The 20,796-nt window shown below is 35.7% G+C and overlaps 2 protein-coding genes across 5 annotated transcripts; one reads left to right on the forward strand and one right to left on the reverse strand.

Moving 5' to 3' along the window:
• Positions 1–449: 449 nt before the first annotated feature.
• Positions 450–7,386, forward strand: LOC147523478 (UDP-N-acetylglucosamine-N-acetylmuramyl-pyrophosphoryl-undecaprenol N-acetylglucosamine protein). 4 transcript variants are annotated; one of them, XM_086598790.1, is made up of 9 exons: positions 450–518; positions 3,209–3,560; positions 3,809–3,842; positions 3,997–4,215; positions 4,788–4,877; positions 5,826–5,891; positions 6,000–6,091; positions 6,228–6,275; positions 6,917–7,171. In XM_086598790.1, exons 1-9 carry the CDS (start codon positions 506–508, stop codon positions 7,032–7,034), a joined length of 1,032 nt encoding a protein of 343 aa, XP_086454916.1. In that variant the 5' UTR covers positions 450–505; the 3' UTR covers positions 7,035–7,171. The 4 variants fall into 4 exon arrangements, with proteins under 4 accessions (XP_086454916.1, XP_086454929.1, XP_086454921.1 ...); XM_086598803.1 differs by lacking the exon at positions 450–518 and adding an exon at positions 2,426–2,562 and having other exon boundaries at positions 6,917–7,386; XM_086598795.1 differs by lacking the exon at positions 450–518 and adding an exon at positions 2,623–2,693 and having other exon boundaries at positions 6,917–7,386.
• Positions 7,387–8,299: 913 nt separating this feature from the next.
• LOC147523479 (uncharacterized) lies at positions 8,300–11,970 on the reverse strand. Its single transcript, XM_086598816.1, has 7 exons — positions 11,793–11,970; positions 11,515–11,669; positions 11,357–11,439; positions 10,653–10,739; positions 9,553–9,701; positions 9,321–9,452; positions 8,300–8,789 (listed from the first exon to the last, which is right to left on the reverse strand). Exons 2-7 carry the CDS (start codon positions 11,651–11,653, stop codon positions 8,600–8,602), a joined length of 780 nt encoding a protein of 259 aa, XP_086454942.1. The 5' UTR covers positions 11,654–11,669; positions 11,793–11,970; the 3' UTR covers positions 8,300–8,599.
• Positions 11,971–20,796: the final 8,826 nt, after the last annotated feature.

Consider the following 20,796-nt stretch of genomic DNA (forward strand, 5'->3'; position numbering starts at 1 on the left):
GATTGCTAAATGTACCGTTTGAGTTCATATGTATCGCAACATATCTGAGATGCGAGGCATTATATTTCTTCCCCAATGTAATACTTGACCATTTTCAAGCCACTACATCTATTCTAGCCATCCCACAATTCTTATAAAGCTTATAATATCCTTAACTCATTTGGCCTTAAGACTAGACATCATAGATAATGTGCATGGTATGCAAGAATCAGGGTGCATGTTGTGCGCAAGGTGAGATGCGTTTCCATCCCAAAGCTAGAAAGTGGCGCCTTTCAAGTAACTACCACTTATTATTCATGTGAAAAAGATATCTTGCATGGCCAGTCATGCAAGAATGCATACTATGCATGCTAAGGAACTTATGAAACTGACAGCTCTGTGTGTTTATCTTATATACTTCTGTTTTCTTTCTTCCACCTTAATTAATTTCTATGGGTGGTGATGAACCTAATGATCATTTGAAGTGACAAAATCAGATGTCTTCGTTACCTACTCGGCCTTAGCAATGAGCCACAAAGGTACTATATGTATATGTTTCTTTCATATTTTTTTACTGTCTTATATCTGTGAATCTGTCAATGTTTTTTCATTTATTTTAGGTTGGTTGTCTGTTCACTAGACTTCTGCCTTCAGTTTTTAATGCTCACTGAGAATAGAAAATGGCACTTAATATGAAGGACCAAAATATCGAATTCGGTGAATATCTTGATGTATCCAAAAAATCGAGATATATTGCAAATATCTATTTTTTTTGTTGACCAGTCAAAATTTTGTTTTATATGTCGATATATTAGAAATATCGTCGATTATATTGTAAATATCGTCAATATATTGGTCAAAGTCAACAATATCGGTCAAAATCAACAATTTATATCAGATATATCAGTCGATATATATCATTATATCGGAAATTACAAAATATATCGAAAAAAAAAAACATATTTAATATTCGGTTGAGATATATCGGATATTTCCATGTCAGTGTAGCCAAAAAACGAGATATATCGGTGATATTTTGGGCCTGCCTTAAGATTGTTTTTGTGCTCATTTTAACTTTCAACCGTGCTGAAACTCATTTTCCTCATACTGACCACCCTCTTCTGAATGTTTCACCTTGATCCGAGCATCCTCCTCGAAAAGTACTTTTTCTTCCCTCTTTAGTTTGAAACAAATATGAAATTGGTTTATTTTATAACAATCCAAAGGCAATGTAAGCAAAAAAAACAGTATTGGTACCAACAAGTTCTCCATTCTATGCCTATGTTACACTTGGACGTCCGTTTCTAGACAGGTTTTGCTTTTTACCATGCAAATAACTCAGCAAGATCTTAGGCAAGGTCTATTATAAAAAAAAAAGATCTTGGTCAAGGTGATTGTTTGAGGATGTTTGGGAGTTTGGGTAGGTGGAATTTCACCTTCATCATTTAGACACATTAGCCATTCATTAAAATAAAGCTTCGCTGTTGCCACCTTATTAGTTGTCCGAAATACAAGTGAAATTGCTAAAAACAGAGGAGAAGCAAATAAAATGATCTTACTAGGTGTCTCCGTTTTTTTAGGAGAAGCAACAGATTGTGGTGTTGTCAATTATTCATGATCTTATAATTGTTTATGTTGAGGGACTGTTGAATTGAAAGCTAAGCTTGGGGTTGCATTATTACATGAAGGAATGAAGCACTTTTTGTATATTTGATTGAGTGTTCATTTGATAGTTGTGGTAGTAGTGTAGTACCATAGGAACCCCACTAAATATTGGAACCATTCTAATGAAATGTTTGTTTCATATGGTTGGCTCATGCTTTATGAACAATCATAACTAACTCTAGACTAGTACTTTCCTGTTTCAACCCCAAGTCCAAACCACACAAAACAGCTAACTGTCCTTCCTGGCTTCCTGTTGATCAATCATCCTCTATATCCTTTCTTCACCAAAGCAAAAAAAAAAAAAAAATCCTCATGCTTTTTCAGGACAATGTACCCCTTATCCACATTTATCTAATTCTTATTGGATTCCCAAATAATAATCATCTTCAAGTCGAACAGCGTAAATCATTAGATAAGATATTGTTTTGAACCATAATATGATTGTAATTTCACAAACTCCAATTCCTTCCACGCAATCACGCTTGGTCTTGTTGACAGTTGGACCGACCGCATGGTCCACAGGCCACAGAAGGCATCTTGAATATATATATAAAAAAAAGTAATGCCCCAGTCTCTTTCAAATTTGTTGGAGAAATTCAATCAACAAAGAATGACAAAAACTAATAAAAAACAGACTGCTCCTGCGTTCATAAAAAAAAGAAAAAGAAAAAAAGGGCTGTCTATAGTCTAAATAAAACAAGGACACCTCTGCATGGTTTATCATTTCATGATTAATTTAGTAACTAACTGGAAAATTTATATTTATAACATAATAAAGGGTGATCTTGGGAAGCTTATTATGTCCAAACTATTTAAACCTTTAATCTTTCTCTCTCTTCACAAAAGAAGCAAAGCATCTCATTTTCACACCACCCTGTTCAGTTTATTGATTCTTCCTGTACATTCTGCTTTTAGATTGTAAGTATCAAACTTTGCTTAAGAGTTTAGTTCATATATTAAATATATAATCTTTCTGTTCTGAAAAACACATTTAAAGTTAAGAATCTGTATTGCAGTTTTATTTCTCCATTTATGAAGTTAAATGCATGGTGGGTTTTGCCTTTGTTTATAGTTTAGCTTCATTAATAATATTGATTGTTATCAACTTTTTGTTTAAAACGCATTCAAAGTTTGGAATATTTGGTTAGCTTATACCATTAATGAAGGACAAATGCATGGTGGGTTTTTGAACATTTGTCTTGGCTCTTTGCATAATGGGTTTTGGAGTTTTAATGTTCATTTAAAGAGATGGTTTTTGGAGATATAGTTGGTTTGAGCATCTGTGGGTTTTAGTTGAATTGTAGAAAGTTTGAAATATGTTATGGAAATTCTATTATAGTTGTAATATAGAAAGATTGAAGTCTATTATAGAAAAACTTTTATCTCACAAATTTGTTAGGAAAAATAGTTCTCTAAGTTGATTTTGGCCTTTGGTTTGAGCTCTCTTGATTGTTTGGATTAAAATGCTAATCAATACTCGAGCTTTATCAGACATTGGTGTGAAAAAGTGAAAAAAAAAAAAAAAAACAGAGAAGAAGAATTAATTTGATGGATTTTTTAACAGGATCTTCAAAAGTCGTTTGGCAGCCAGAGATGACTGCCGACACAACCACACCGGCTTATTGGTTGAATTGGAGGGTTGCGCTCTGTGCATTATGGATCTCATCCTGCATGCTTGTAGCATCTGTGCTCATATGGAAATATGAAGGTTCCAAGAAATCGAGACCAAACGGAGAAGAAACCCAACAGGACGAGAAAGGGATTTTGTACGAGGATGAGGCTTGGAAACCATGTCTGAAGGAAATCCACCCTGCTTGGCTTTTGGTTTACCGGGTTGCTGCATTCTTTTTACTTCTGGTGTTGCTCATTGCCAATGTTGTTGTTGATGGTGGTGGCATTTTTTACTTCTACACTCAGTAAGAAAACTCTCTCTTCACATTTTATTTTGGTAAAGTCCATGTCAATTGGAGACAACAGACCTTTTCAGTTCCAATTCTATAATCTCTTTTTAACAACACATGTTTTATTATTATGTGAATATCAGGAAATATGTTCTGTATAGTATATAGTATGGAGCTTTGAACACTGTCATCTTTCAGGAAAGATATGAACAAACTTTTTAATTGTTTTGTTTTCTTTCTTATTTCCGATTCAATCTCGACAGGTGGACTTTCACATTGGTTACAGTTTATTTTGGGGTAAGTCCTCTAAATTCAGCAAAGCTTCTATTATAATATTCAATCCCCCCCCAAATACTGTCTTCAATTACTTCCTGCTGTTTAAATTTACTGTTGTTTATGTATTTCCTGCATGTTGTTTATATCGTTTTTACATTTTACCATCCACTTGTAGCTTGGATCTTTGCTCTCTGTATATGGATGCTACAAATATCGCAATAAAGTTAGTGGTGCTCGAATGGGTTCAGATGCAGAGCAAGGGATGTATGTTTCTCCAACACATGACGAAAATACAAATGCATGTAACTCAGAAAAGAATTCAGTTCCCCAGGATCAAGACCCTGTTCGTCAAACAGCCGGTACTTGGGGTTACATCTTCCAAGTTATATTCCAGGTAAGTGTTTGGACAACGGGATTGTGAGTTGTTTTCAAATAACTATTCCATAACTAGAAAACCCAAATGAACTGCCCTGTACTATGAATTTTCGAACTCTTGCCACACTAGTTCTATCATCTTCCTTTGTCTTGTATCTTCTGTACATATTACTTGGAAATAATGGAAAAAGTACTTATGCTGACGTAATATAAGATACGTATTCAAAATATTGTAAGCAATAAATCAAGAGCTTGCACTTTGGGCATTTGCGGGTTCAGAGATTGGTTTTGCTGGTTTGAAGTTAACCATTTTATCAATAATCAGTAATCACTCAAGTTCTCTGATACATGAAAAATTAATGCTGATTGTTAAAATTAACCTGTCTTTCTTCTTCTTTTTTGTGTTTTGAATTTTAAAATGTGTTAAACTTAATCTATTGCAACTTATGATAGAAAGTACGCTGGAGGTGGCTTTATTCTTGATGAAGTAATAAAAGAAATGTTTTTTTTCCCCAGCATCATGCTTTTGTGGTGGATTTACATCACACTTTGCTATACAATATGTATGACAATGTTTTTTCTGTCACCCAGATGAATGCAGGAGCTGTGATGCTCACTGATTTTGTCTTTTGGTTCGTCATTGTCCCGTTTCTAGAAATCAAAGACTACAACCTGAATGTTGTAAGTATCAACTCAATTTTACAAGCAAAAGATATTATGTGCTTGCCTGCTTCACATATCATTATCTTAAATTTGTTATACTGTGTAGTATGTGGTGCTATGAAACTGCTTTCACCTTTTCATCGATAGAGAAGTTTGTTTGTATTTATAAAACAAACCAAAGTGAGTCTCTTTTTACTTCTATATATCAGAAATTACTTCTAAAAAGCTTGCGGGATTTTCTGTTTTTGACCACAAAGAAAAGAAAATCTCAAGACCATATAGTGGCCTTCATCAATGATAATCAATTAAGCATGTGACATTGTAACTGAAAGTCTCGGATATATTTCTATACAGTTTTATAGCTTGTTAGAAACTTGAATAAGCTTATATTCGATTATTGTTATCTGGGTAAGGTTTATGATTTTTTACCAACCCAAGAAAGATCCTTTAAACTGACAGAAATAGATGCTAGCGTGATGTATGAGACGACAAGTTCCAAAGGCCCAACAATGCGTACACTGTGAAACTGAAGGGTGAATATCAAATACTCGGCTGATTTCTCTCAATTCATGTTTTTAATATACTTGAACCCTGTGGCAAAGTGTTTAGGATCATGGTATTCATACGCCTTGAAATCACCCCTATTTCAGGATTTTGTACTACAGTAGAAATAGTACATGTAATTTGGAGGATATTCTATACGATTTTGAAAAAAAAACCCATAAACAGCAAATGGAACAAACAAATAAATAAATGCAGGCGACATGTCCTTTACATCGTATTTCTGATGATACAGACCATAGCTGTAGCCTAAGCCTTAGCCATAACATTACTTTGTTAACCTGAGTTTTGTTGTAAGTGCTGCAAACACTTGTATTTTCTTTTATTTTCATAACATGAAGTAAAACTTCTTATTACTGAAAGCTCTGTTCTTACGGAATAATTTTGTTTGCTTTCTGGTTGCAGTTGCTGGTTGGGATGCATTCAATAAATGCTGTTTTCCTCCTCGGAGATACAGCTTTGAATTGCTTGGTATACAAAATATAGTAATTAAAACTATTAGGAAGTGGTTATTTAGTTTGACTAATTTTTGCTTGAATACAGTAATTAAAAATCGTCATTCCAATATGTACCTTACAGCGCTTTCCACGGTTTCGGATTGCTTACTTCATCTTATGGACATCAGTATTTGTCATCTTCCAATGGGTCATTCATGCTTGTGTCTCAATTTGGTAATGCTGTCTTCCTTCTTTTTCTTTGAACATTTCATTATAACTCACTCTTTCATTTTATTCCTTTATTTTTACATTTGGTTGATCTTGCTATAACTCACTCAGAGTGATTTAACAATTCTTTTCTTTGTCATAGGTGGCCATACCCATTTCTTGATTTATCTTCCCCTTATGCTCCATTATGGTATGTGTTACTAAACCTTATGCTTGTTAAAGTGATTGCAAATTGTTTGAAATCGTATCTTAATGCACAAAGAGAAATCTGCCTTATTAGGAGATGATCATGGTCACATAATTTGCCATTTACTTTGAATATTGACAGTTGGTGACTAAGGGATCTTGTCGTCATAATTGATTAGAAACGCTTAAGCATTTCAAAGTTAGGACTATTCGTTTTGAATAGAGTTCCCATTTGTGTTCTGTATAGATTATATGATATACATGGAGAATGGCTCCTCACGTGTATAACTCCGTCCTTCAATTTAATAATTACTAGCATGATGCATGTGCTCCGCACATGATGTTTAGTAGTTGTTATTTGGTGTGGAAAAAGTGTGTTGCGTTTAAATGACATAATTGTCTTTATTATTATTACAAATTTACTTTAATATTTTGGTTGGGTGTTTTGTAATTTAATCAAATGGATATGGGCAATTCCGTCCAAATAAAATGGTTGAAGAGACCAAGAGTTACATAAAAAAATGTTAAAATACTGTTGCGGGACTGTAGATAACAGCCGCGTTCTTTAAAGTATTTTAGATGATGAATGCTTTTTTTGTTCAAAGGCTATTCTAAGTTTTTTCTGTTGCCATATTTTACCTTCAGGTACTTCTTGGTGGGATTGATGCACATTCCATGCTATGCCATTTTTGCTTTAATAGTAAAGCTGAAGCACTACTTGTGGTTGAGATGGTTCCCTCATTCTTATCAGTGTAGGAGGTAAATTGCTATAGTGATTTGATGCTATCACACCACTTACTCCCGCCGAATCCCATTTCACTTGATCGTAGTGGGTTTCCAGATCAGATTTAAAGTCCCAAGTGAAGGGCAACTCTGAAACCGTAAAGAAAGCAGAGCTGACACGGCATCATGAAGGATACATGGTCATTGCCATTCTTTAATTAACTACAAATACTTTTTATCAGAAAATATACAAGGTACTTAGGAAAGCAAAATACAGAGCTTGTTCCTTCAAATCCATTCTCGGGGAAGTGGAAATTGTACGACATAAAACGTTAAAGAGATGTCACTTCATTTTATGCACTAATTCCAATCTTGTCAATGGTTCCTTTGAACTTTTCCCTACAATAGTATGATATTAAACCTATTGCACTGATCGGAATACTTACAAATTGTGTAGTGGTATAAACTATAAAGGATACTACAGCTGCATCAAACTTTCTTTCGGGCGGTCCCAATATTTCCTCTTTACATGCATTGCGTCGATAAAATCAGGTCAAAGATGAGTGATGGCATCTTTTTCACTTTAAAGTTACAGGTATATATAGATGTTGATAGATGTGTGAAAGTAACTTATGATATTGATCACTTTGCATGGGATAACCAATTTGCGTTTAATGCTTTATACTTTGCACTGAATCCACGTAAGAATGTTTACTAAAGAGCATCCAGTAGGTCAGTTTGACAATTCATACTTTTTAACCGCGTAAACTTTAAGCATAACATATAAACTAGTATCAACTTTGTCTCTTGCAACTGGAGATTTCAGAATCGTGTGGGTAAGTGATTCAACCATTGGATAAATTCGATGCTCTGCAATTATTATCCTCATCAAAACGAACATTCTAAACCAAGAACCTTTTCATGACAGGATCAGTATTAGGTCTAATATCAACGTCGATATATAACATATTGGAATGGGGGACAAAGGATACTGTTTAGGATTAGTGAAGATTTAGTTGCGTACAGAAAAGCAATAAGCACTTGAAAAACAGCATTATAAAGAGGTGCTATCTGATTCAGACCTGTGGGGTTGTTCACTAACAATCGCTATCTAAACTCGGTTGTAATGATGAGATGGCTGAATGCAGCTGTACTCATCCAGGTGCGTTTTGCATACTGTGTGAGGCCAATGAAAATCATGCTAGGGTAGAGGAAACAGATTAATTAGTTCCCTACACAGCCTACAAACCCGAATTACTGACATCACAAATGAGAACTGAGAACCTGCTTTGAACCTTTGATAAATTAAACAAGAAAATAAGCATCATAATTTATATGTCCCCAAGTTGTAAAAGTGAACGTCTAATGTGAACATCAACCAACATTTCACGCAGAAAAAAATACACGTTCATTGACTAAAATCATGTCCAGTTTTAATGGAACATAAATTACTTCCACCTATAAACAGAAACTAAGATTACGCATCCACTATAAATTCCAAAACTTGTTTTCCCCTCAGAATGGATTCCAATAATTTGATTGCTCAGTGTATGTTACAAAAGTATCAAACACCTTCAACAATCAAATGAAGTCTCTAAAACCATTTCAAGGCCTCACATATTCCCTGATGAATTGCTCAAGCTGAGATATTTCACCTGTCAATCCAGAAGACTCTGCCACAGTTACCTTGTTATGACACTGGGGAAATGAGAAGGGTTCACCAGCCACACCAAGTGTAAATTCATTGGTTATATCTGCTTCAGAGAGAGCAGTTCTTGATGTCCGCAACTTGTCTCTGTAAAATCAGACAGAAATGGGTTCAAAACAAATTGATACCCACATCACAAACATCGGAAAAGAAACACGGTAAAGGATGCCACAACCACATTGTTTACAAATAAAAGACATCAATTCAGTCTGGCCTTGGTGAGATGAGTCGATGTCCTTGAGAAAAACGTTGAAACACATCATTCACAAAACAAGCACACTAATTCCTGAATGAATGCGGAAGTATAACAGAATTTTGGAATCTACAGGAACCACAAATTATAGGCAATATTTGTGAATGTCATATATTCAAACAATATTAAGTAATATTTAAACAATATTTAAGTAATAGTATGGACTCACTTCTAACTAGTGAGTCCAAACAATATTTGAGCATATCACATTCAAGGTAATTACTCAAAACAAGCTAATGTTTTTAAACAAATTGATTTTGCCAATATTTATGGCTTCTGCTTTTGCATATTATCAATGATCTGTGGACAACTGGAAAACCAATTATTGCCAAACCAGTCAAAAACCATGGCAGTTATGTACTTACAGTTCCTTTTCCAGCTGTTTCCTGATGAACTCCTTGGTGTGCGCAGTCACTTTATCAGTTTTGTTGCACAGTATGAGCACTGGAATCTTCTTCTTCACCACACTTCCCTTGGTCAAAATGTCATATAGATACCTTCCAGATAGCAGATCATATTAAATCAGTAAGACATGCATGGTCAAGAAAAGACAACGTAAAACAATAACAAAAATAAAAATCGGTTGTGAGGTAGTACTCAGCAGCTCCACGACAGTTAGGCAGGAAATCTAAAGCATCCACAACAAAAACAAGGCCAGCTGCTTGGGGCAGATACTCATCAAGCTTAGTTCGAAGACGAGAATGCCCAGGAACATCTATTACATGGACAGGTTTTATTTTCCCCACCTAGAAAGAAGACAAGAAAACTCGGTATCAAAGAACAAAAAACTCTGCAAACAACAAGCAGAACCCAAACATACGGGATTTAAATTTCAGCAGCATATTTAATTGACAAATGCACATAATGTTCATGAAAAAGAAAAGATGGATGAATGCTATCATCTACATAAAATGTGACCAGACAAATAAGCGTGATTACTTAACTAAAATCCTTTGTATTCCTTTCTTTTTCTCTTCCTGCTCGACTCTTACACTTTGCTTTTGCTGTAGGGTGAGGGACTCCCATCCACTTCCTTCCTTTTTCAAGAAAATTTGCTGGTCTATTTAATATGGAAGTTCCTATAGAACTATTTATAATACAAACAGTAAGACTCCGAGTCGTTCAATCAAGTCACTGCAAGGGATTTCTGTTCTATATTGTGGAAAAATGAGAACAGAAAAATGCAGCACCTAAGGATCGCATAATAGTGTCAAGATAACATATTGCCATTCTACAATTCAACATACCCCCAATCGTCTCTAGGACATGAAATATTTAATGTCATTAGACATTTAATCTTTCTCCACAGCTTGGTTTTTTTATTTTGGTTTACCCCCATCTACTCCTACATTAGCACCTTGACCACACTCTTAGGATAGGTGGTTCTGACCTAGCCTCTTTTGTCTATTGTAATAGTCAACAGTAGGTGCATTTTTCAGTTTAGTTATCATGTATCCTTTTCTTTATAAATATATCCTCCTACAACTTTCGTTTTAAGTGGTCGTATACCAATATTTCATGGTAGAGAAAAAATCAATGGTAGAATTTTCACAAGCAAAGATTGGAGCAAGTGAAAAGCAGAAGGCGACTTCCCATCTTGTCAAAATTCTCCACTACATAGTGGAATTTACCAATGAAATCCTATGCAGTCAAACAATATTAATCTCTTTAAAATGAAAACATTGCCACATTGGTACCTTAGCTGACTCAGAATGTAGCACAAAGGTACCCTCATTTGGATCCATCGATGTCACGGTACCCTGATGTGAAGAGCCATCTCGAAGCTTGCAAGTTAAACAAAACAAACATTACTTTTATCCAGAATTTCACTCTGCCACACTTCTAGATAAACAGTAAGGAAAGGTGCAATGTGAAACAGGAGAAAAATAAAACAGGGCATATAGAGTTTTGTTCATTAAGACCTAAGTCACCTTGACAATGATACACATGTTGGTGTCTGACACGGCGACCTATATGAAGTAGGACACTAGGACACAACTAATTAAATAGAAAAATATTACTATTATTTAGTTACACAACTAATTCTTGGGCTGAACTCACAAATAAATAATGACGAAAAGTGGCATATCATGGAGTTGTAACAATGTTAATAGAATGTTTTCTTAGTCTTTTCGGGTATGGAAGAATCCCTTGTTTAAAATCGTATGCATGTGTCTGCGTGGCGGTCACGGATTCTTTTAAGAATATAAAGTGTCTTAGATGGAGACCACTGAGATAGCCTTGTCATCTCATCTTTCTCAATGCCCCTTGAAAGCAAATAAAGATCAAAATGACACAGTTTTAAACGCAACCACCTATATGGTCTCAACCTATAGTAGAATAATACAAATTTGCTTCTCAAGTTCAATAAGATTATAAGTAAAAAAAAACCACACCACACCTGGTAAAAAAGAAGTGTTTTTCCACTACCACTGAGACCAGCAAGGATAACGGTATTCGACTTTGTACGCTTGAACAAGCGAACTGCAAGCATTACAACAGGAGGAATGGGTTAACAAAAAAAAAAAACGACAATAGATGTGAATATGAGCTACTTACTTAAAAGGGAAAAGAGAAACGTGGCTACGAGAACAGCAACCGCGGCATACACTTGTTCTTGGGGAATTTCTCGTATCCGCTTCTCACTTTGTTGTAATAATTCTCGTAATTTTTTTACAATTTCTTCAGCCCCTTCCATTATCTCGATATATATTCTATAACAAATGAATTTAAACGAAAGACAAATAAAAACGGATTCCCAAAACCATTTGATATTTCCCCTAATAGCCGACCATTATGTACGGTCATAATTCATAAATAAGTCCAAAATCGATCACCTGGTCTGAACTCTGAACCATATGGAATGGTTAATGATTTAGTGCCAAGGATCACCAGATCATCTCAGTCATCAGTATACAGCTCATCAATCTAATAAAAAGGATTGGTGTGGAGGCAGCAAACATTTTTCACACACGGCATATCCAATGTCTTATATGACATGCAGTTTAAAATGTTAAATTGAAAGAGTACTGGATCATTGTTGATTTGGTTGAGATTCTTTTGGGCCTCATTTGAAACAATGTCGTGGTCAGTGGCTATATACTAGTCTCTTATAAATAAAATGAGATGAGATGTATTCACTATGTGGAATTGTGGATGCACTATGCGTCTATGCATAACAACATAAATATGACATTGACAACATAAACCTAAAAACTGAGCAAAGCTATGAAAATTCTTCAATTACAGTTTTTATATTTAAGGGCACCTAACTAACACGCACAGTCCAACACTATCAGTCAATTAGCTTTCAATTACGGTTTTTATATTCAAGAACGCCTAACTAACAAGCACATTCCAACACTATCAGTCAATTAGCTTTCAATTACTAATTATATTTCCAGTTCACACTACACTCAAAAGTCCTAATCTAGTATTGAACAAAGATAATGAGTGTAATCAAGGGGAAAAAAATGATCATGTTGGATATTTTTCATGTCTCTTGATCATGTTTAGATAATCTGTTTCATAGTCGATTTTACATGAGTCTTCTTACTCATCAAGTACCGCTAATGAAAACTTCAGTCTACTATTTGAACAAGCATTTTCAACAATACTAACGAAACCTTCATACGAAAATATCTTACATAATACCCTCAATTTAACCTCACCACCAACATACATATACACACGCCATGCTTGTCGATTTTCATTTCACCCCCATAGTAAATTAGAACTTCCAAAGTATCATCTAAAAATAAAAAAATATAAGTTTTTTAAAACAGTAAAAGCTCCCACCTTTCAAACTTGGTTCACATTTATGACACAAAATCTACAATAAATACTAGATAATAAATACTTTATATTAAACAAAATGAAACTTTTGGACCACCTTCAAAACATAGTAGAACCACGGCAGCAACAACCCATGCAAAACAATATATCAATATATATATATATATATAACCATTTAGAGCCCCTAACCGTTACCTTTGTCGATGTTTGTGTTATTGTTTTCTTCCAATATTTCATAAACAAATTGAAAAGGGAGAAGACAATGAGAAAGAAGAAGAAAGCATAACAAGTTTTTGTGTTTTTGAGGTTGGTACAAAATTTTGGAGTTTAGGAGTGCGGAAACTGAGGTATAAGCTATATATGTGGCAATGACATAAAAATTGTTGCTAGTTATTTAATTTATTGTTACATTCAATATGTGATAATTACTTTTTACATTAAACAAAATACTACTATTTTTTTCTTCTAATTCGACATTAATCTAACAATCCGGATTTTTTAGTGCGAATCTTTAAGATCATCTTGTGGTGTATGTTAATTGTAAGGTCACATCATATGAGAGAGAGAGAGAGTGTGTTGCAGGTTATGTAAGAAGAGAGAGAGAGAGAGAGAGAGAGAGAGAGAGAGAGAGAGAGAGAGTTTGTCTCCTAAGTACAAAGAGCAAAAGTGTCAAATTTTTGTTGAATTGGTCAAAATTGATTGTTTTGCCTAGATTGAGAAGAAATTACACTTTTCTTGTCTTGTTTAGGATATTACCCTTTAATCAACTTGTTTAGTTTCATTATACAGTTAATGTTTGATCGTATATGAGATATGACTACAGTTACTAAGAGAAATATGGCTTTTGTAAAACTATCTTTCAGGATAGACTTTAGGCTTGTTCCTTGAAGCAGTCCAAGTAAAGCTTCGAAGCTCAAAAAATATGGAGAAGACCTAAAACAATGCAGATATGTCTTAAAAAGTTTTTGTGCCAAGCAGTAGACCGGACATGCATTTGCATCACTGAAACTATTGGCGACTTATTATACAAATCCACCACTGCATAGTATTGTACTTCTCAGCCAATAGTGCAATAGATTTTTTTTTTGGTAACTGCATTTCCATTATTTATTAACCATTGCGGAAAATACGTACAAATGTTATATATATAATTGAAAACTAGATTAGGAATACTAGGTGGTGGTCTATTACACCATACAGAAGTATGCCCTAAAGACATGAGTTGTAGAGCTTCCTGCAAATTTGTTCGATCTATCATAGGTTTTAACCACCATTCATTAGTCTTAGCCTGAGTAGAGCCAAATTTTGCAAAACCATCAACCACCAAATTTCTCTCTCTAAGGGTGTGTTTGTTTTGTGGCAAACCTCTAGTGGGAAAATATTAGATTTGCCAGCATTTTCCCACTAGAGTTTTGCCAGGCTAATTTGTAGTGGGAAAATTTCAGTTTTCTAGTGTTTGTTTGCAAAAATTTATAGTGGAAAATATGGGATTTGCCAGTTTTGCTAGTGTTTGTTTACATGGTTTTTTTCCCATGACAAATAATTTTTCAACTTTTTTGAAATATATATTTTTTTGTTTTCAAACTCAATAGTCTAAAAAAAAACTAAAAATAAAATACAAAATAAAGATAATTAAAAACAATACAACTCAACATTAATAGTAATAGTGTCTTTGAAACAACCATAAAATAAAGTCAAAGTGCAATACCCCTTAACAACCATTGTTATCCAAACACATATAAAATGTCATTGTGCATTGGATAAATTTTATTTCTATACTTTCCCATACTCGGACCACGTGCTATGGCTTGATCCCAAACCTCGTTGCTAGCTATGATCTTCTGTTCTTCATAACTCCATTCAAACCCCTGTTGCATTGTTACACTAGCAATATCGCGTGCTATCCATCGTAAGGTCTTCACTCGCTGAGTTACATGACTAATAGTCAAGTCGATACTAAATATAAATGTGTTTTGGAGTGTTTATCTTGCACACTCTTTTGATATTGGAAGAAATCCGTTCTCATTCTTATGACCTAGAATTAGCTCGTTATGGAATATACCGATAAGAACATTGTCCATCTCAGTTGTCCATCGCATAGCCATATCTAATTAATAAGCATACAAATTTAGTTAATACACTTAAAACAATGACAAGTTAAGAAAATGCATTAGGATAATTAGTAAAACAAATTTGGTCCAAATGTCGTTACAACCACATAAACATAAATTTAATTAGAAGACTCCACAGACATATCAGATTAGTACAACTACAAGATGAATAGTAATTTGATCATTACAGCAATTAAAATAACTAAAACCACCATGACCAAATAGTGGACGTAGACCCAATCGTCGCGTTGCTCAACTACATGACCTCTCATATTTTCTATGTGAGGTGCATATGGAACTTCTATGTGAGGTGCATGCGGAACGTGAGAAGCTAGCACTTGGGGAGGTTGTGAATTTGTCAAATTAGTTTCTTTGATGGGTGCATATGGAACTTCTATGTGAGGTGCATGTGGAACTTGAGAAGCTAGCACTTGGGGAGGTCGTGTGCACCTACGAATAATGGATTCCGAAGACCTTTTACGCTGAAGGTGAGTGATCAATCTATGTTTAGCTTCTTCTACGGACTTACATCCATAGTAATCTGCGTTACTATGACCATTCACCTGGGCTTTACAGTCATCCCAATTTGTGTATACTCCGCAATTCTTTCCCTCGAGTACTACATAACACAAGTTTTCCCATTCCTATCATCATATTAGAGAATGGCCATAGAACATACAATTATTTTTACGACATACAAAATGGCCATAAAACATACAATTAATTTTACAACATACAAAATGGCCATAGAAAACAATTATATATATAAAATAATGCAGGCCACATGCATAGGCAACAACAATTATATATCTACACACTTAAGTTCAAGTGTATTTATTTCTAAGTTGCATTAATGACTTTTATTTGTGCTCTATCTATCAGCCAATGTTTTCCTTCAACTCATTACCATACCCTCTTGATTCATAATTATATTACCCTCTTGATTAAGTTAAACTACGAGTGCGATCAAACTGTAATTCTAATTACCATACCCTCTTGATTAAGGGAATTTTTGGAGGTCTGGATTGTCTGGAATCCAAGGGACGCCTAGAGAGTAGTGATGGGTATTGGGCTATTGGTTCACTTTTTCCATCCAAAGTGGGAGCATGCGGGTCTACATCATTTGTCTGAACAATATTGGAATTTCATTTTTAGAAGTTCGCATCCAAGGTTGTGACTTTAGAATGGTGGTAAAGGGGTTAATTAGATTTTCCAAGGTTTAGATCATATATAAATCTTTGTACTGTATTAGCAATTCAAAATCCAAAAATACTACAATCTACTAATTACGAACCATTCATATATTATATAAGATATAGAATAGAATTAAGACCCACACCACTACATTTACTAAATACTACAATCCAATTAGATTGTTTTATAGTTATTGCACCCACACCACTGCATCACCTTAATTCTAACCCACCAACTAAAGGTTGGCAGCAGCAAGACACCACACCATCAGATCACACCGCACCACTCACACCATCGCAACACCCACCCACATCACACAACTCACACACTCAAAGACACTCACACTTTCTGAATGCAGTATTTTTTAAAAATACGTTTTTATCTATTTAATTAATTAATTTAATTATTTTCAAAATTAAAATTCGGATTGGACTCGGGATCACGTGGGCCTGGTTTTGGGCCCAAGTCGGTGTTGGGCTTGGGTTTTCGGACCCAAGTATATAAACACATTTTTCTAGAAAATAGGGTTCGAGAAAAATAATATATTAAAATGGAGCGGAGATGAAAGCTTGTTTGCTAGAGCGTGGGGAGCCGACGGTTCGGACTACTGGAGGATTTCGGGGGTTTTAATACACGTGAGTAGTTATATTTTTTACTCTATTTAGCAAAAAGCTTTACTGTCAGTTCTCGCTCCGTTATCTGTTTTTCGTTATTTTTCGCATCCTGTGGAATTATTGTGTATGGTTAGATGTTAGTATAGTTGAAAACGTTGGTTTTATGTAATTAATTGAAAACGTTGGTTTTGAATACGCTGGAGCTCGGAACAGGTCGTTAATGGTGGTGCGAGCTCCAAAATCATTTTACTTTTGTTGATTGTTTTGATATTGGTTGTTGATGTATGATGGACGCCGGGCATGAGGAGTGGGGCTGTTCTAGTTAAATTTGAAGCTCCCAAGAAAATCGTTAATGGCGTTCGCCATTCATCGGGACTTAGGGGTTTATGCTTCTTTAACAATCGTTTGAACCGCTTTTGTATAAATTTGGTGGGTTGTTGATGTGGGATGGTGTGGGGCTTGTCGAGTGAGGGGCTGTAAGAGCTTGTAACAAGCATTAATGGCGGTCGCGATTTGTAGATCTAGATTTAGAAGAGCTTTGATGTTATGATTTTTCGATTTTCGCTTTTTATTAAAGTTGTAGGGGTTTTCTTGAGGAGAAAAATCGGTGGGTCAAAATGGGTTGTCGAGTGGAGATGGTGGTGGTCGATTTTGGTGGAGGAGAGAAGCTTAGAAGATGAACGATAATCGTTGATCGGTCCGGGCCTTGGGGCTTGGTTCTTTGGGCGGTTTTAGTTGTGATTGGTTGGGCCTTATTTGGTTTGTTTTGGGCCGAATTTAACCTTTGGTTTTGGGCCAGATTAGATTAGTTCTTTGGGCCGAAATTTCAATGGTGGTTGGGCCAAAATTTCAGTTTTAGTTTTTGGGGCCGAAAACTTAGTTGTATTGTTAGGCCAGTTCTAATTTTTGGTAGGCATGGGCCGGTTTTCTTTCATTTGTTTCTATGGGCCAGTTTCATTTGTTTTGATTGGGCCGGTTTCCGTTCAAGTTTTTGGGCCTGGGTCGGTTTCTCTTGAGGCTTGGGCCTTAGCTTGTTTAGTTGTTGGGCCGGTTTGGTTTTAAGTTTTGGGCCCGATTTTGGTTGTTTTGTTTGGGCCCAGATTCTATTTTAAGTTGTTGGGCTCGGTTTAGATTAAGTGGTTGGGCCAAATTTAAAGATTTTCAGGCCGAATCCAATTATGTTTCGGGCCAGTTCAGTATAAGTTTTGGGCCTAAAACATTAGTTAGTTATCACGGATTAATCCGTTGTTTGGACCGCCCCATATTAATTTGTGGACCGATTCAATATAAGGTTTGGGCTTGGCGGTTTAGGTCCTAACCTTTACCTTGGTCATGAGCCAATGAACCATGGACCTTTTCCCTTAGCCATAAACCATGGCTATGACCTGAACTTGTCGAACACGTAAAAGACAGTTTGACTTTGACCATGACATGTTGACTTTGATTTTGACCATGATATGTTGACTTTGACTTTGACCATGATGTGTTGACCATTGACGGTTGACTTTGACCTTTGACTTTGACCTTTGACCGTTGACTATGAAATGTTGACTTTTCCAGTTTTTCACCTATTTGATTTGTATGGACAAATATAGTAATAAAATATTATCGATATTATATAACTTGGTTGGTCATTATCTAATTAAGATTTGACGTTGATATTGTGCATTATATAATATGTTGGGATATATATATAATGTAATATGTTTTTAGGGAGAAATAAATGTATAAACACCCATTATTATATATGTGAGATGCTACTATGAGGTAACATAGTATTGGTGAATATTGCCGGACCACGGGAGTGTGGTGTAGTGCAATAATATATTGGCACGTGAAAGTATGAAAATGGTTATGAGATATATTGAGATATTTTTATATATTGTGGCTTAGTGCAATAAGGCAATTGACCCAGACGCATGATATAGTGGATTTATTATGAGTCATTAATGTATGACATTTGAATAAATTACGAATGAAAATCCTAGAACCTAGCTACCACAACTCATGTGATTGGCCTTTCCGGGCGTTTCATGTTAATCTGAATGGCCTTCCGGCGTTTGCTTAATCCGAATGGCCTTCGGCGTAAGTAATGTGATTGGCCCTCCCCGTTTGATCAAAAAAGAATGGCCCTCCCGGCGTAGCCGAATAGTGGCTTGATTATTCCGTTCGCGAAAATAGAACGATGATCGCAATATTTTATGCCGAATAGTGGCATTACTTACATAATTGCTTCCGTGTGAGGATTTACCTAGTGTCGCGCATCCCGCCGGTGGTTACGCACGAGTGGTTCATTATGTAAGGGGAGGCATGTGGATGTACATGTTCGTTGGGTAGCGATTGTGGTAGCCAAGGAAACTAGGTAAGACATAGATCTGACGTGAATTTTAGGGACACGCAAAGAAAGCCCTTGAAATAATCTAATTATGGTAATATGCTTGGTTGGTTATTTGTTTAGTTAGAACCTAAAGGCCTTGATGGAGGAACTACATGCCTTATTTATGATCGCGATATAGTTGGTTGTGTGGTTAGTGGAAAGTTAAAGGCTCGATGGAGGAACTACCGCCTTAATTATTGTACTTGAGTATGTCATATTAGTCATTGAAAGTTAAAGGCTTCGGGTGAGGAACTAACTGCGTTATGGATTATGTATATATTTGTATAAGTATATGTTGTTTTTAGCTACTCACACCAAAGATTTTTATAATGTCAACCCGATTTTCATGTTTGTTTATCGGGTGTGTTCATTCAATGAACATAGTTGATAAGTTTTGACATGTTTAGTGTTGAAGAAGAGTGGTTCTTTGCTTGTGGTTTTGCGTTAAGCGTTGCATCTCGTGATTTGTTTTGTTTTCCCTCGAGGTGATATAGATTTTTAGTTGAGACAAAGTTATTTGTATTTTCATTTGTAATTTTAAATAAAGAGTTATTGGAAAGATTTTGTAACTTAATCTTATTTGTGAAGTTTTGTAATGAAAAGGACATTTGTATAATAGAAATTTTTATTGGTTTTTAATTATCCGCATATTTTAAACTGTTTATGGGTTTTTGGAAGTGGAGAGTGCGTCACACCTCGGAGATCGAAGAGTCGGGGACAAATAATGTTTTTCCGAATTCTGTCAAAATTCGGGGTGTGACACACACTCTCACTTAGTTCCACCTGCACACACAGTAGCAGCATCACCCACACCACTGCATCACCCGCACCACTCACACCACTCACACCACACCACTGCAACACACACACAGCAGCAGCACCACCTGCAACACATACACACACACAGCAGCACCACCTGCAACACACCACACACACTGCAACATACACCACACACACATTACAACACACGCACACACACAGCAGCAGCACCTGCAACACACCACACACACACAACAACACCACCTGCAACACACACACAACAACACCACCTGCAACACACCACACCACTACATCACCCGCACCCCCTACACACACACACACAGCAGCAGCCAGAGGCAACACATAAAGACAACACTCTACACACACACAGAACCTCCACTAGCACACACAAACAAGTTCATAACCGGATAATGAGTTCATAACAACTTCAAAAGAAATGAACATTCCCAAAGCATAAGGGAGTTGCCCATAAAAGACAAACACAAACAACGAACACACTCCCCAAATTCACGTGAAATAAAGTAGTTTTCGAAAACAAGAACTAGAAACAAAGTCCAGAAATGTAAAGCCGCATAATAAGAGAAAGTGCCAAAACAGATGTCATATATAATCACACCACTAACAAGATGGGAGAATTAAATTCAATAATCCAACACTTGTACCTCAATACAAAATATCCAGCTAAACTCACACTTGGCCTTACAAATCAAATAGATGCATGTAGGACATAAATAAAAACTTATTAAAGTTGCAACTTGCCAACATAAAACCTTAGAAACATCTTCTGCTCAAAGACCTGCTTGGTGTAGCTTCCTAAACAACCAAGCAACCTTGATATCCTCTTCAAGGCCCAAGAAGACTCCATTAGTGGCAAATCAACTGCCAGCAAGTCAAGTGACCTTAGGTAAAGTTCCGGATTCATATCCAGAAGAGAATATATGCAAAGCATCCTTCAACAATTCAATTGGCT

Source organism: Coptis chinensis, chromosome 1, assembly GCF_015680905.1.
Source record: "Coptis chinensis isolate HL-2020 chromosome 1, ASM1568090v1, whole genome shotgun sequence".
NCBI classification, from domain to species: Eukaryota; Viridiplantae; Streptophyta; class Magnoliopsida; order Ranunculales; family Ranunculaceae; genus Coptis; species Coptis chinensis.